The sequence below is a fragment of the Triticum urartu genome, chromosome 2A (genome assembly GCF_056163025.1).
Source record: "Triticum urartu cultivar PI428250 chromosome 2A, HENAU_Tu73, whole genome shotgun sequence".
In the NCBI taxonomy this organism is placed as follows: domain Eukaryota; kingdom Viridiplantae; phylum Streptophyta; class Magnoliopsida; order Poales; family Poaceae; genus Triticum; species Triticum urartu.
This window is the reverse complement of record NC_141874.1, coordinates 37,565,016-37,581,404: the sequence shown is the minus strand read 5'-3', so window position 1 is coordinate 37,581,404 and position 16,389 is coordinate 37,565,016. Positions and strand designations below refer to the sequence as shown.

Sequence of the window (16,389 nt, the reverse complement as noted above, 5' to 3'; positions counted from 1 at the left end):
TTTTCGGTCAATAACCAATAGCGGAACCTGGATGCTCATATTGGCTCCTACATATTCTACGAAGATCTTTATCGGTCAGACCGCATAACAACAGACGTTGTTCCCTTTGTCATCGGTATGTTACTTGCCCGAGATTCGATCGTCGGTATCTCAATACCTAGTTCAATATCGTTACCGGCAAGTCTCTTTACTCATTCCATAATACATCATCCCGCAACTAACTCATTAGTTGCAATGCTTGCAAGGCTTATAGTGATGTGCATTACCGAGTGGGCCCAAAGATACCTCTCAGACAACCGGAGTGACAAATCCTAATCTCGAAATACGCCAACCCAACAAGTACCTTCGGAGACACCTGTAGAGCACCTTTATAATCACCCAGTTACGTTGTGACATTTGGTAGCACACAAAGTGTTCCTCCGGTAAACGGGAGTTGCATAATCTCATAGTCATAGGAACATGTATAAGTCATGAAGAAAGCAATAGCAACATACTAAACGATCAAGTGCTAAGCTAACGGAATGGGTCAAGTCAATCACATCATTCTCCTAATGATGTGATCCCGTTAATCAAATGACAACCCATGTCAATGGCTAGGAAACTTAACCATCTTTGATCAACGAGCTAGTCAAGTAGAGGCATACTAGTGACACTCTGTTTGTCTATGTATTCACACATGTATCATGTTTCTGGTTAATACAATTCTAACATGAATAATAAACATTTATCATGAAATAAGGAAATAAATAATAACTTTATTATTGCCTCTAGGGCATATTTCCTTCAGATTGTTGGACCAAGGAATGTGAAAAAAACCATGATGATGAAAAAACTAGTAAGCAAGGAAAGTAAGCAATTCAAGGACAAACCCTTAGTAGATATACTACATAATGGAAATTCTTTTATTCACTGCACATAAGATAGAAAACTATGCACTTTGAGAATTCCTATCAAGATATTTGTTAGATTGTACATCCATGCCAAGATATTTAACAATAATAGAACAAATGAAAACACCTACATATACTACTATTCAGTCAAATACCGGAAGTTAATATGCGGAGCCATGCAATTTTTCTTTTCTTTTCTCTGATCCAGAAACAATCAGTTAAACTAAAGTTTTTTTGAGGTAATATTTTCAAAATTAAAGAATTCAATTGCACCTTAATGAAAGAAAATATTTAAAACAAGTATGTTTGCGAATCAATTGTTAATAACTTAGAAAAACTATATCTAATCAACTAAGCCATAGTCACTCCAGACAAAAAATGTATTGTTGATTGTATGTCAACAAAATAATTTATAATAAATAAAAATATTTGCCATAAATATGTGATTTTAGGTCAGTACCTTAGCAAACAAGTTACCCATTACCGACACACAACAAAATACAATTCTAACGACCCGGACCTTACAGACTGAGATTGTCGACAACATGAATCACTGCATGCATCAGGGGCAGACCCACATTATGGTGAGTGGGGGCCCAAGACCCGACTCAATATTTGGCCCTCCCTGTATATGTCCAATACTAGTCCAGCAAGCCCCCAGCCAGCCCAGATTTAGTGCCCCAACTCCCTTGAAAAAGCTCAAAAAAATAAAACAACAAAGGCAATTTATCAGCAACCCAGTTTTATGCGTACACGAGCAATGCGCGCTTAATAAAAGAAAACTGAAGTGATTAAATCGAGAGGCAAGACGACACCGCTTCGACTTTTCTTGAAAATTAATTATAGAACAATTGAGCAAACGAATCGTCCGCTCGGCCACAACCTGCTGCGACAATCGCCGTCATCCAGAATCTGCCACGCGCCGGAGCTGGCTGGTTACATAGTTCGGTTTTTATCCTGGGTCCGCCACTGACTGGCATCACTATTAATTACCTGAGTTGGTGGTAGTGTTGGGGTAGGAGTAGTAGTTTGACGGTCATAGTTAAGCATTTCAGTTAAAAGATCCGACGTGGGTGTCGGGAGCAAGCATGGATCCAGAAAATCGGTCGCCGACAGAGTCTCATTTAGCTCATATGAGATTTGTCGTGGTGACTCAAGAGCCATCCAACCCATTGACATCTTCCTCAGGATGTAGATATTGTGCCATTATGATTAGCAAGGTTTCAAGCATCCAGTTGAAGCCTAATGCAGACAACACTAGAGAAATTGGAGAGGCACCGAGAGCGACCAGTATTCCCACATGTGAAACAATACAAAAATTATAGATTACAAATACTATTTAATCAAGCGTTATCATCAAACTCTATGGAAGTAAAAAGAAGTTATTTATAGATCAGAAATGTTATTCCAGCAATATAAGAAACCTCGTAATAGCTATTCATTATGACATATCCTCCTACCACATGCAAATTTATGAATATATTTGAATTCTGAAAGTATCTGTAGCACACAGCATGAAGAAATCACAATTCTGTTCTGCAAGATAGCAAGTACAGTAAAAGTCTCCCACAAGGTATCAAGTCCACAAAAAACTAGGATCTTCTATGAAAAAGAATATCACACATGTGTGATTCATGCATTAGATGCTCTCTGAAGCTCATACTTCACTAATTAAACAATAATTGTCACCATGAAATGAAATAATGTATCCTAAATCAATGCATATTCAACAGTACAATTATATGCCAGTGGTTTAAATCAACAAAAAGGTGAACGAGCGCGGTAGAAAAATGTATGCTCATGAATATATGTGATGGTAGAGAAAAGAAAGTGGTACCACTTCCTTCATGCAAAATAGGCAGTACCACTGCTAAAAGGCGCTACATCATTCACCATTGTAGGATAGATTAGGCCACCTAAAGTCTAGCCTGATGAGAAAACACTATGATTATGGCATAAGTGTAAACAAAAAACCTCACGGCAATCTTCTTCCCCGCGACAAGTCATAAGCGAGGCGCCATTTCCATACACAGACTAATAGAAACTCAGAGCTACAGGTTAATTACTTAGTTTTTATAGGTTTTGTGTACTTATAAGCACTACTTTTGGCAGGCTGCAATGTGCAATGCATACACGTGAATAGCCAGCTATGGAAAACCAGAGATCCTTCTGTAAGTTGCTCTATTTGCCGAAGCCTTATGACAAACTGATTGAATGCATTCCACTAGTTGTTGACAAATTTGGTCAGAGTTTGATACTCCATTTTTATTTAGTCCGCATATTACCTTGTCTGGAGTCGAGTTTTGTAAATGTTGACCAATTTTATAGAAGAAATTATTAACTTCTACAATACCAAATCGATACTAGTTGATTCACCATTGAATATATTTTCACAACCGCCATATTTATTACTGTAAATGTTTATATTGTTTTCTATAAATTTGGTCAAACTCTGTGAAGCCTCACTTCGGACAAAGCTAATATGCAAAGTAAATAAAATAAGAGGAAGATATGTGAATGATAGTCAACACTGCCGGAATTGAAGGCAAAGGGTGGGAAATACTCGTCCAATATTTGCGGAGTGCTATGGTGGGACCGGCAAAGCCATCTTTTTTGAGCACTTTACCGAGTGCTAGTAATCGGATACTCAGAGACGAGACCACTAGTGCCAAGTGTCCATACTTTGCCCAGTGCAGATAGTTGGCAAAGAGGGATATGTCGAGTGCAGCCAACCGTCCACTCGGCTAAAGGGCCAGCCACAGGCGCCGGAGGGGCTTCCAGAGGGCACCACATGGTCACCTTGCTGAGTGCCATCCACCTGACACTCGGCAAACGCTTGGGATGTGGGAGTTGCCAGCAATCACCAAGTGTTGACACATGGCTGCTTTTGTTAGTATCGTGTGCCGGCCACTCGGCAAAACCATGCCATAACTAATCAGGAGCTGCCATTTGTCCACTTTGTCGAGTATTCCATAAAAATACTCAGCAAAGTGTACACCGAGTTTTTGTTTTCATCTTTAAATATTTGACCTGCCAAATGTTGGTCAAAATACAGTAGACCATGGCTTGGATTTTCTAAAAACGTCAAAAGATGTCAGAATCATGATCGTCTGGTGATTCATATATGACTAAATTATCGCCTGCAGGATAGCACATGAACTAGCAAAAGATTATGCATGTGATTTTCAGTTGACGATAAAATCGCGTATTAAGTTCCTGTCACATAACCCTACGATGGTCCGGCAAGAGGATGAAAAAAATCACTTGGTTAATTGGGGCACTGTTTGCCAGGCCAAAAAGAAAACAAGTATGCATTTAAAATTTGTAACATGTGATTAAAGCTTTGTTGGCTAAATGGTTTTGGAAATTTGTGACCGAGAAGGGTCTGTGGCAGACAGTAATCTTTAATACATAGTAGTTTATTGCCTGTGCGTAGCAACGGAGACATACATATTCTAGTGGTTCAACACCAACCGACATATACCTTGCATCCAACACATTCTAGATCTTGGTAAGATTTGATTTCACTTGAGTATGGATAGGAAAGGCAAGGAATGTTTTGATTTAGTTGAGGTTTTGTTAAGATTTGATGTGATTTGAGTATGGATAGGACAAGCCACAAATGTTTCAATTTGGTTGAAGTTTTGGTAAGATTTGATTTGATTTGATTGAGCTAATGCAAATCATGGTTTTGGGTTTTGGGAGGAGGGACGAGATGAACGTACAAACACCAAAACTACCATCATAAGCGCGGACTTCCTTTTAATAGTAAAGATGTTAATGCTAAATGTCTGTTAGACATCAACTATAATTCCGGAGATACCATCAGAATGTAAGAAGATTATAAGAGATGGTAAAAATACCAGGTTTTTGGAGGATTGGTGGCTAGGTTATAGACCTTTATGTAAGTCTCACGCTAGTTCATACTCCCTCCGTCCCATAATATAAGAGTGTTTTTTGACATTACACTAGTGTAAAAATTGCTCTTGTATTATGGGATGGAGGGAGTATAATATTTGTTTTGATAAGAATATTTTTGTTGCCACTAAGTTTGAAAAAGGGTGGGATATAATCAATTTTAGAATGGGTGGATTCTTTGATGATGTGGAATGAATTGAAGGAAGAATGTGATGAAATAGCGTTATCTGATCATAGAGATAATGTATTAATGTTAGATGGGTGCTTACCGCTGATGGTAAGTTTTCTGTCAGATCTCTATCAAAAATTGGTTCAATGATAGTAACTTTCCACACACGTTTATGTGGGAAGTTAAAGTACCTCCCAATATTAAAGTGTTCTTATGGTTATTGAAGAAAAATGCTATGTTGACAAAGATAACCTGTTGAAAAAGGGGTGGACTAGTAAGCATCTACTCCCTCCGTTCCTAAATACTTGTCTTTCTAGGCATTTCAACAAATGACTACATACGGAGCAAAATGAGTGAATCTACACTCTAAAATATGTCTACATACATCCGTATGTAGTAGTCATTTGAAATGTCTAGAAAGACAAATATTTAGGAACGGAGGGAGTAGTCTCTATTGGTATGGCTGCTATTTTTTGGACTATCTGGAGAAATCGAAATTATATTTGAAGAACATGTATGTTTGCTAGAGAAAGTGAGAGTGGTGGCTGTATGAGGTTCCTTATTTGCGCGAGTATAGGTAATCTGGTAGCTTGTAATCAAAGACCCTAGTTTTCTGTTAAATTGAAGTAAAATGAAATTGGAGGGGGGAGGCCCTCTTTTCTCAAAAAACACAACAAGATTGCAGCCTCCTGTGGTCCTGCCGAACGTCAGCCAAGAGCCCAAGACTCCCTAAAAACTTACAGCCCCTGTTAGCTGCCCCGAGACCTCATGCAGCCTGAAAAGCAACACGTTTGAGCCATGGCTAAAAGCGACCTCGAGCCCCGGATTTTGATTCTGGAGCGCCCAACATGGCTGCCAGCGATGCACAAACTATAGAGATTGGAGAGGTTCAGAGATGTCCTCTATATCTGTTAGGCATGCTGAACTCGGATATGCTCATTGTCCTACGGCTGCATACTTTACAGATTTCACTCTAGAATTCATCTTTTCCTACGACTACTTGTTTTTTCTAAACTTTTTCATCTGGAATTTTGATCTATGTTATTTGGCTTTTCTAGGTAGACATGCATGCACATCATCCATCGGTTGCCTGCGACGAGCGGCTTGAGTACTCCTGAACCATCGCCCCGAAAACTGAAGGCCTTCCCATCAGCTTGGATGGAGCATCAAACTCTTTCACTAACCCTGAAACAGTAAAATACATACATAATTCAGTTTCCTTCTTGTGTGAAAGACACAAGAAACACATAGTATGATTCGATCGTGTATGTAACAGAAAAGGGGCGCAGCCTACCTGCATCCAGCACCAGAACTCTGACGCTGTCTATGACGGTCGGGACACGATGAGCAATGCTGATGACAGTGCACTCACGGAACTCCTCCCGGATGATCCTCTGGATGACTGCATCCGTCTGGGAGTCAACAGAAGCGGTGGCCTCGTCCATGAACAGCACCCGGCTGCGCTTCAGTATGACACGGCCCAAGCACAGGAGCTGGCGTTGCCCCACGCTCCAGTTCTCACCCATGTCCGCAACTACAAACGAACATGCAACAAGTATTTGACTATTGTCACCAATGTTTTAAATAGCGGGCTATGGAAAATAGTGACGGGCCTCCAAATAAGCTATAGCGGGCTATTTGTGAAGGTGAACATTTAGTGGCACCCTGCTGAGAAGGCTATAGCAGGCTATAGCAGAGCTATAGCTGGCTATTTAAAACTATGATTGTCACCGAAGAATGTGAAATGCGTGCCTAGAGTGCACTGAAAACCATCAATCAAGCTTGTACGGTGATAATCTCTACTAACAATGTCATTTACTTCCCTGCTGCATAATATCTCTCAATTCTCATTGTTAAACATATACTTGTACCTAAGCAAAGATCAGTATCACAGGATCCTTATGGGATCGGAACCAACTATAAAGCCTGAACTACCATTTTGCATTGTAACACTTAGTTATGATTCTACATAGGATCAAGATTCCCATATGATAAGCATATACCTTGTGCATCAAGCTTCTCAGGTTTTGCAGCTACTGTGTCTTTCAGCTGGCAACGCTCAAGGGCCTGAGTATATAGGAAAAAAATATATTAATTTGAAACAGAAGGTAGAGCAGTACGTCTCTACCTTATAATAATATATTAGGACCAATAAAAATAATGAATTACTCGGCATATCACAGAGTAAGTTCGTGTATTACACACAGTAGCTATATCCTGTTACCTGCCATATCTCAGCCTCGGAGTACTGCCCAATTGGGTCAATGTTGCTTCTCACGGTTCCTTCGAACAGTGCAGGCTCCTGAGGAATCACACCGAAGCGAGACCTCAGGTCATGAAGGCCCAGAGTGCAAATGTCAACTCCGTCGATGATGATCCGACCTTTTGCTGGCTCCACAAGCCTGAATAACGCCTGGATCAAAGTTGACTTGCCACTGCCGGTCCTTCCCACAACGCCAATCTTTTCTCCACTGCGGATGCTTATCGTAATGCCTTTCAAGATTAGAGGTGTGTTTGGTCTATATCTGACCTGAAATTAAATAAACAGCATTTTGTGGCTCATTTCTATCAGCCACCTAGAGAATAGTAGCTTACAAAAAGAAGCTTGCCAAAGGAAGAATCAACAAAAGAAAAAAAAACGAAGTTGACCTCTAGATCCTTTATGTCAATGTCTCCCCGTTGGAGCCAATTTGGCGTCGGACGCAGACAATCTGCCAATGTCCCTGCTGCCTCAGAAGGAAGGCTACTGTACTGATTCACCCTCTCCACAGAGACCATATCATTTTCTATCATGCAGCTTACAGAAATTGCATGGTACACCAAGGAGTTGAGAGAAAGACCATAGGACAGAGACATGCCAACAAATTCTACATTAGAAACAGTAAATATCAATGAAGGAATGTCATAATGCATTTGCAGGTCACAAAGAAACAGACCCAGAAAGGTGGAAAATTAAGAAAGTTTGCCCAGTTGCTAGCAGTTGCACGAAACTAGTTTATGTAATGCAATTCTATAAATAATTAAATACTCAGTTGATGGAGACTAATACCTTTCTTGATGAAATTGGTAGGCAAAGTGATCATGAGAAAAGCAGTTATAGACAACACAAGTGTGCCAATTAGCTCCAGGCGAAACCCAAACCATCTATTTGCTGCATAATTATGGAAAGACATGCGCAAATTCGAATCAATCATGTCCAAGCTTTTTTGGCAAAATTCATCCTCTTTCCCGAAGCACCTTATAATTGGAGAGCCCGAAAAGGACTCCGTGAGGTGATCAATAACCGGTGCCTTTGTTACTCCTTGAAGGCGAGTTAGCTCTCGGGATGTTGTAATATAACGATTCTGAGAAACATTAAGAAAAGTCAGAAAAGAAAACTTTGCCATTATTCACATACGGTTTAGTGAAATGAAGAATTAGTTGAGTCCTCTAAGATGCATTGTAGTGTCTGGATTATACCCGGTACCAAATGTTCAGAAGCAGTAGGGGAAGCACTGCTATGACTGATGGCCATGCTACTTGACAGGTAACTGCAATGCTGCTAGCCACCGAAATGCACATCGATATGCCGGCACCCGTATAGAATAAAAGGTAAACGTCTATTTTAGTCTGGTCCTCTGATGCCTGAAAAAATAATACACAGATGATTGCATCTGTATACATGGCCGGTAAACAAACTAAATCTATGGCCTCATAAGACATACCCGGCTTAGGATCCTTCCTGAAGGAGTGGTGTCGAAAAATGACATCGGAGCTCGCAAAATGCTGTCTAACATCTTGCTGAAAAAGGCCTGGGCTGACTTAAGCCCCAAAAATGCTTGGAAAAGAACGGCGATAAATTCAAACACAATCGAAACAGCGACTATCGAAACATAGACACCAAGAAACTTTGAGATATCAAATATGGTGCCCCCCGATGTTTCATATGACATCCAGTAGTTACTAGCCATTGTGGAGCCCTCTGACAGCACAGACAATGCTAGAATGAGCAGAACTCCCCACCAGCCCCAAGCTTGCGTGACATATAGCTTGTACACATGCCAGCTTACTCGTCCACTCTCCTTCTCCTCTTCCTGGATCAGCTTCGACGAACCTGCTTCTTTGCTCGGCACAACGGCATTTGTATGGCTGTTTTCATTACTGGAGTTGGAGTTAACAGAAGAGGGCTCTTGTGATACTGTGGTGGCTGGGCAATTCTCAGTGTTCTGAACATTGTGACCTTCCACCCCAGATGCTTCCATGGAACTGTGGTGAGCAGCAACAAGAGCCAAAAAATCTGAAGAGGAATCTAGTAAATCGCCGTAATTCCCTGACTGAATAATCCCACCATTTTTCATCACCTGCATGTTCATATCCAAACTATATAATGTAGTTTCATCTCTGTTATCTGTCGATAATATCACCGTGCTATCTTTCACATAGTACCATAAGTATGGCATATGTTGAAAGGTAAAGATAACTAAAATAAGATTAAATAGATCTGAAGAACATACAAAGAAAGTTTTTAGGAACCATAGGTATGAAGAATACAGTTGTTCTTTCTCTACTTACTGAACCAAAAATAAAACATTCTAGTGATGCGCTGCAATATGTTCCGAGTTATTCACTTCTTCATTTCTGAAGCAAGAATATATGTATACTCTATTTTCTCCAAAATCAATACGCGGAGTTGAAAAATGGAACTTACAAATACAGTATCCACATTTTGCAACAAATCCACTTGGTGAGTAACAAGCAAGACAGTCTTGCTCTTCAGTATGCCCTTGAGACATTCCTGCAGAACAGGATTAACTGTTAGTGTGCTGCTTAATAACTGGCTAAAATACTAGCATAGCACTGTACTTAGCACAAACTTGATAGACCTGAATAAAAAATTAAAGGAGTAAGATATATAACGTATACAGAACGAGAAACTATATAACATACATTTATTTAGAGGGTTTGTCACCTGTCCATTATTAGTATAAAAAAATAAGATTCACCTTGAAGATAGCTGAGCCAGTATGAGCATCGACTGCACTGAATATGTCGTCAAGAAGATATATATCACAATCTTGATAAACTGCTCTAGCTAGCTGGATGCGCTGTTTCTGGCCACCACTAAGGTTGATCCCACGCTCTCCAATTTCGGTCTTGTCACCGAACTCCATCATTTCTAGATCTTTTTCCAAGCAACAAGCATGTATGATTTTCCTGTACTTTTCTAGATGCATTGGCTGCCCAAATAAGATGTTCTCCTCAATGGTTCCATTTCTAATCCAGGCTGTCTGACTGACACATGCTGTGCTCCCACATATGCTAACCTATATCAAAGACAAAAGACAATATAAGACAGATGAGGCAGAAATTGAGAAAAGTAATTAAGCTGATTTGAGGAACAGAAAAGCTCTTTTTTTCTAGAAATTGTGGGTGGCCTAATTCTAGAAACTAGAAAAGCTCTGCAATGTCAATGTATAAATTCCTGCATCCTGATATCATCATCTGCAATGTACTCCCTCCGTCCCAAAATAAGTGACTCGATTTTGTACTAAAATTGAGTCACTTATTTTGGGATGGATAGAGTATGTGACAGAGTGGAACTAACTGTCCTGTTGAACAGTTACAATTTGCACGCTCTCCTGTTCCTAGAATAAATTTGCACTGATTCACAGGATTTCTAGAATGGTCGCAAAATAAGAAAAACACCAGAATCAAAGTTGAAGTAGATGAAAATGTTCCTCTAAAATCTAATGCAAAATAAATTCTAAGAAAAAATCATATGGATTGCAATCCTACAAATGAGACAACTCATGTACATATATTAAAATCCTTAAAAAATTCTTTAGAAATCCTTTGAATCAATGGATCCTGAATGTTTGCTGGTGTTGTTCATTTCATATAAACTCATATAAAACTAAGCAGTACACTCACCTTTCCAGAGACCTTGTGCATTTCTCCCATGATGCACGACAGCAGCGACGACTTGCCGGAGCCAACGGTGCCGACCACCACCGCGAGCTCACCCTTCCTCACCTCCATCTCGATCCCTTTCAGCACCGGCTCCTCCCCTCCGCTATCCTTCTCCTCGCCCTCACCGCCCTCGACGTCCCATGCAAACACTCCGTCTTGCACCTTCACGGCCACCTCATCCCCGGAGCCGCTGCTGCCAAGACGCTCCACCGCCGTGCCGTCGATCTCAGCGTCTGACAGAAACTTGTCTAGCCGGCCGAGTGACACGAACGCCTGTACGGACATGGCGATCGTCTGCGGGAAGCTGCTCATGGGCCCTACAAGCATGCGGAAGAAGGCGGTGGCCGTGAACACCTTGCCGGCGTCCAGCTCCCCTCTGGCGGCGAGGTATGTCCCGAAGACGAGCACGGCCATGGAGACTGGCCCGCTGGAGTACACCACGGTGCTGCCACACTCGAAGAATATCATCTTCTTCAGCCACCCGACCTCGGCCCGCCGGAACTCCCGAACCTTGTCGCCGAATGTATGCTCCCACGCCTGCAGCTTGATCACGCGCATGTGGTTGAGCATCTCTGTCAGGGCCTTGACGCGGCTGTCGCGGACCTCGACGAATTTGAACTGGTAGCCCATGTTGAGCTTGTTGGCGAACACGGTGACCACGGCCGCCGCGGCGATCACGACGAGCGTCATGAGCACGGCCGGGCCGAGGTACGCATACAGGAGGAGCAGCGCCACCGCGATCTGCAGCGGCATCAGCCAGAGGTCGTGCAGCCCGTGCATGGCACCGGATACGACCCAGGCGTCCACCTGCATGTAGTTCACGATGCCGCCGGCGCCGTGCGTGCGGCGCGCGCCGGCGGACAGCCGCAGCGACTTGCGGTACAGCGCCGTGAGCAGCGCACCGCGGATGCGCATGCACAGGAGCTGGCCCTGGAAGTTGTAGTGGTGGGACGCCAGCGTCTGGACCGCCTTGCCGACGAGCAGAATGAGGACTAGCCGGAGGCCCTCCCATGGCGTGCCGCCGTGGCGGATGAACTCGACGAACCGGTCGATGAGCGACGGGCCGACATACATGGACGCAAGCTGGACGAGGCCGAGCGCGGAGGTCAGTAGGAGCTGCGGCCAGAAGGAAAGGCAGAGCGCGACGGCCACCGGGCTCCGCCACTTCCGCGCCGCGTCCGGCCAGTTGGACGCGAGCAGAGCGTACGTCGCCTCGGCGCTGTGGGCCGGCGACACCGGTGGCACGTCCCCGGCCGCGGCGAGGGAGCCATTGGCGTGCCCCTTGGAGACGAATGGACTGATCCAGCTGAAGGTCGCGCGCGAGAGGAACGATGCGGTGGCGTATGGCGTCGCCGCAGCCGCGCTGGGGTTCTGGTCCTGTTCGTCGCTTTCATCGCGCAACGTGCAGGTGGTGAGAGCAATGTACGCGAGCGGCAGCGAGAGGAGCAGGCCGGCGAAGGCGAGGACGTCATCGGGGAAGAGCGGAGAGCCATCGGCGCAGCGGATCGCCGCGGAGGCCGAGAACAGCGCGGCGCAGAGGGCGGTTGCGATCCAGAAGACGCGGAGGTGCCTCGGAGGGTGCGCGGCGGCCGGCTTCCGCGAAGCGGCGACCACGGTCCACGCGGCCACGGCGTGCGCGGCGCAGTGGGCGGCAAGGAAGGCGGACTCCGCGTAGCGCCACGCCGCGGGCGGCAGGAGGAAGGCCGCGATCGCGAGGAGGACAGCGGACGCCGCGGCCAAGACCGCGGACGCGCCGAGCGCGACGGCATAACCGCATGTGATGGACCGTGACGGCGCGGTGGGCGTCGGCAGCAGCGCCTCGTGCTCAGGCCCCGCGCGGCCGGAGCCGCGGCGTTTGGCTAGGACAAGGAGGAGCGAGGCGAGGAGGAAGAGGAGGTCGATGGCGCCGAGGAGCGCGCGCTGCGGGCACGGCGAGAGGAAGATGAAAGCGAGGGTGCCGGCGAGGGTGCCGGCGAGGGAGCCTGACGACGACGGCTGCGGCGTGCACTCGGTGGTGGCCAGCCACCAAGGGAGTCCTCCCATGTCTTACGCCCCGATCCTCCGTGGAGCGCTCAAGCGAATGGGATCGGAGAGACGGAGGAGGTTGAGGAGGTGGCCTCCATTGGCGGCGGTGAGGCCGCTCGGGCGGTTACAGTCAAAATCAAAACAAACAATCTGTTTACTTCCTCGCGCGCGCACTTGCTCATACTTGTTCAATGGATATTCTGTTCCAAAGATCGCCTCAGTTTATTTTTTGAGAAAATTACTTCTATACCATCGACAACCTCAGCGATGGCTCATTTGCCATCCAACAAAGCTCCAGTGCTTATATATCAGAAACAAACAAATTCTATTGCTTATTTGCCATTGCCGTTAGTCTGCCGTTAGATAGTCTCCATTTTCTTGTCATATTTCACACAAATTCCAATTTTACCTTTGGTTTAGAAAAAAAACTCACGCACGCACCCGACCCTTCCCATCTCCACGACTCAATGCATGTGCCCCATCATCCCCAATCCACGCACACGCGCCGGCCTCCAGCGAACCGCAATGGCCGAACCCCCGCCGGCACCACCAGAGCCCCAACCGCTGCTCCCCCATCCCCCGCTGGTGCCGAATCATGGAGGAACTCTCGCTGGCGCTTCCCCATGCTTCTCGTCCACCGCATCTCTGACGTTATCCAGGCGCCGGTTCGTGGCGGAACCGCCGGCGGCGCTTCCCCAGCCCCTGTCGCACGCCCCCATCGACGCCGCGCCTCTAGCCCTCTCTTCCATTACCTCTTCGACGGCCAACACACGGAGGCTAGCAGCGCCAACCTCTCCCAGCAGCCATGTCGACCAGAACCCTAGCATCGATGATTCCGGCGAGGTGGGGAGCGATGCAGCCCTCTCTTCCATGTTTGACTATTTTGATCAGAATAGAAGTGGCCATTTGATCATCAAATATTCCGAGAGAAGTGATAATGTCGATGTTCCATTTACTCCTTCGGACCAAACACCATCTATAACACTGCCTAGTCAATCAAGTAATGTCATTGATGAAGCTAGTGTATGCCTAATAGATACATATCTTGACAATCCGCATGAAGAATATGAACATGTCGGTTGGCAGTGTTGGTTCCGATAGTGATGATGAGGTCAGAGAAAAAGATATACCAAATAATGATTATGTTGAGGATAGCAGTGATGATGAGGAATGGGTTGCGGAAGATGCTAGACCGGATGCTATTCCAGAAATTGCTTAGGACATAGAATTCTTCTTGGCCTAACCGACATGTCTCAATGGCCTAGAGTGAACAAAGAATTCTTCTTGAATCCCCCAATCCTTAGGAGGGCCTCTGGGAGGCCAAAGGTACAAAGGCACAAAAGTGATGCTGAGAATAGCAAGGGGAAGGGAAAGAAAGGCCAGCACCAGTGTCCAATTTGCAAAGCTTATGGACATAGATGGCAAAGCTGCAAAGATGCTGCTCCTGAAGCACTAGAAGCCTATGCAGAAGTAGCAAAGCAAAAAAAAGGTACTTGCTATTTTAATATGAGATTTCTGTTCCACCTTACTCTTGTCTTACTTAAGCTAATATATGAAACTCATGCAGGGACAAAAGAAAGAAAAAACCCATTACAAAAGGTATTTGTACAACATCAGATCAAGCAACTGATGGTACACTACCTTTGCTTCCGTGTCCAAGTGAAAATGGAACTGCACTAGCTCTACTTTCATGTCTAGGTGATGCAATTGAAGACGATGTTGCCAAGTCGACATCATTGAAGACTACCTCTAAATCTAGAAGGTATGAAAACTGCACCAAATTTACTTATATTCTGTGAGTGTACCATAGTATGTAATCAAAAAATTTGATGTAGATCAAAGGTCATATCTGCTGCGCCTGACAGCCCTGCAATGGGCACTCGAAGCAAGAAGAGAGCTGCGCCTAACAGCCAAGCAATGGCCGGTCGAAGCAAAAAAAAAGGTGAAACTATGAAATTCTCTAAAATCTCGCGTATTATTTATGTATCGCACCTCTTCATGGTTATGCTATTTTATTCATAGACTTGCTTGTGTGAACAACATTTTTTGGTTCTGGATGATGTGAACTTGGTACTAATCGTCTAAGATTTAATATGGTGTTTGCTGAATCTCTTCTAAATGATGTGGATTTTCTTGAGTATTAGTCTATTGCTGGAATTATTTATATGCTGAAATTGCTAGGTAGTCATTATATTTGTGCTGGAATGTTGAAAATACAAGGGAATGCTGTCAAATTTTTTTCTGGACATGTTTTACAGTTGTGCTTATTTGCCATTGAGGGCAGGACAGTCATTTTGGTCACTTAGTGGACTAAGATAACGGTAGACTAACTGCTAGTGGTATATAAGCAATAGAATTTGATTGTGTTTGGTATATAAGCATTGGAGCTTTGTTGGATGACAAATGAGCCATTGCTGAGATTGTCGATGGTATAGAAGCAATTTTCTCTTAATTTTTTGCCACGAAAATTGCCATGCTTGCATAAACTAAATTTGTCATCCTCATGCCTAAAAATTTGATGTCAGAGTTTTAGCATTTCCGAAGTCTTTTTTCAAGCGGATGAGATACATACTGGTTAGGTTTACTGCTTACACGTGGAACTTAGGATATGTAGGCCGTTATTATTTATTTATTCTAGTACAAGAGAGATACCGAGAGGAATACAAGGTCGTGGTCCCACTCATGAACCGCTCATATCCCCAACGGCCACCACTATCCACTCTCTCTACTCATTATGTCTCATATTTCCCTCTTTGAAACAGTCTACGAGTCGCAGATCTTGGCCGTCTTCGGTGCGGCTCGCCCCCCCCCCCCCCCCCCCCCCCCCGGGTGTGCACTCCGGCTACCCTAGCGCGGATCCGGTGACCCTGCACGCAGTCCCGATCGGATATCGTCCGTCTTCGGCACGGATCCGCTGCTCCTACGCGATTTTCCAGTAAAATATCAGCTGTTTTCGATGTGGATCCGAAACCTAGTTTCTTAAATACGTGAGTTACCTACTTTTATTTTTTTGAATATGGGTTAAAAAAATTCAAATACACATCGATAACATTTTTCGAATGGTACAGAACATTTTTTAAAATATGCAAGCATAACTCAAAAACAAAATACACATTTTTTTACATTCTATTTAACATTTTCTAAAAATGTTAAAGTTTTTTGAGTGGTACAAAACATTAAATTGTATAAAAATTATTTAGAAATGTTACATAAATATTGTACATTTTTTGATTGGCGCGAATGTTTACTTTCAATTACACTAACATTGATATACACTATTCTATTTTTCAAATGTCACGTATATTTGTTTGAAACACATGAACATTTTTAAATTCTACAAACATTGATTTATGCTATCAACATTTTTTAAATTATGCTCGCTTATTTTTACACTGTGTTTTTAAATTAATTTTATGTTTTGAAATAAAATTATTTGGA

At 43.9% G+C, this 16,389-nt stretch overlaps 1 protein-coding gene across 1 annotated transcript; it reads right to left on the bottom strand.

Annotated features, from left to right (window-relative positions):
* Positions 1–5,805: 5,805 nt before the first annotated feature.
* Positions 5,806–13,048, bottom strand: LOC125529792 (ABC transporter C family member 14-like). Its single transcript, XM_048694209.2, has 11 exons — positions 10,888–13,048; positions 9,960–10,280; positions 9,665–9,751; positions 8,682–9,317; positions 8,437–8,601; positions 8,027–8,321; positions 7,627–7,844; positions 7,202–7,507; positions 6,981–7,044; positions 6,272–6,511; positions 5,806–6,162 (listed from the first exon to the last, which is right to left on the bottom strand). Exons 1-11 carry the CDS (start codon positions 12,967–12,969, stop codon positions 6,053–6,055), a joined length of 4,524 nt encoding a protein of 1,507 aa, XP_048550166.2. The 5' UTR covers positions 12,970–13,048; the 3' UTR covers positions 5,806–6,052.
* Positions 13,049–16,389: the final 3,341 nt, after the last annotated feature.

What these genes read in the sequence shown, in the direction of transcription:
- LOC125529792 (XM_048694209.2), bottom strand. Translation starts at nt 12,969, where the DNA reads ATGGGAGGACTCCCTTGGTGGCTGGCCACCACCGAGTGCACGCCGCAG. An exon ending in CAGGAAGGATCCTAAGCCGG is followed by an intron (nt 8,602 to 8,681) that starts GTATGTCTTATG and finishes TTATTTTTTCAG; the next exon opens with GCATCAGAGGACCAGACTAA. An exon ending in AGTTCTGGTGCTGGATGCAG is followed by an intron (nt 6,163 to 6,271) that starts GTAGGCTGCGCC and finishes TTACTGTTTCAG; the next exon opens with GGTTAGTGAAAGAGTTTGAT.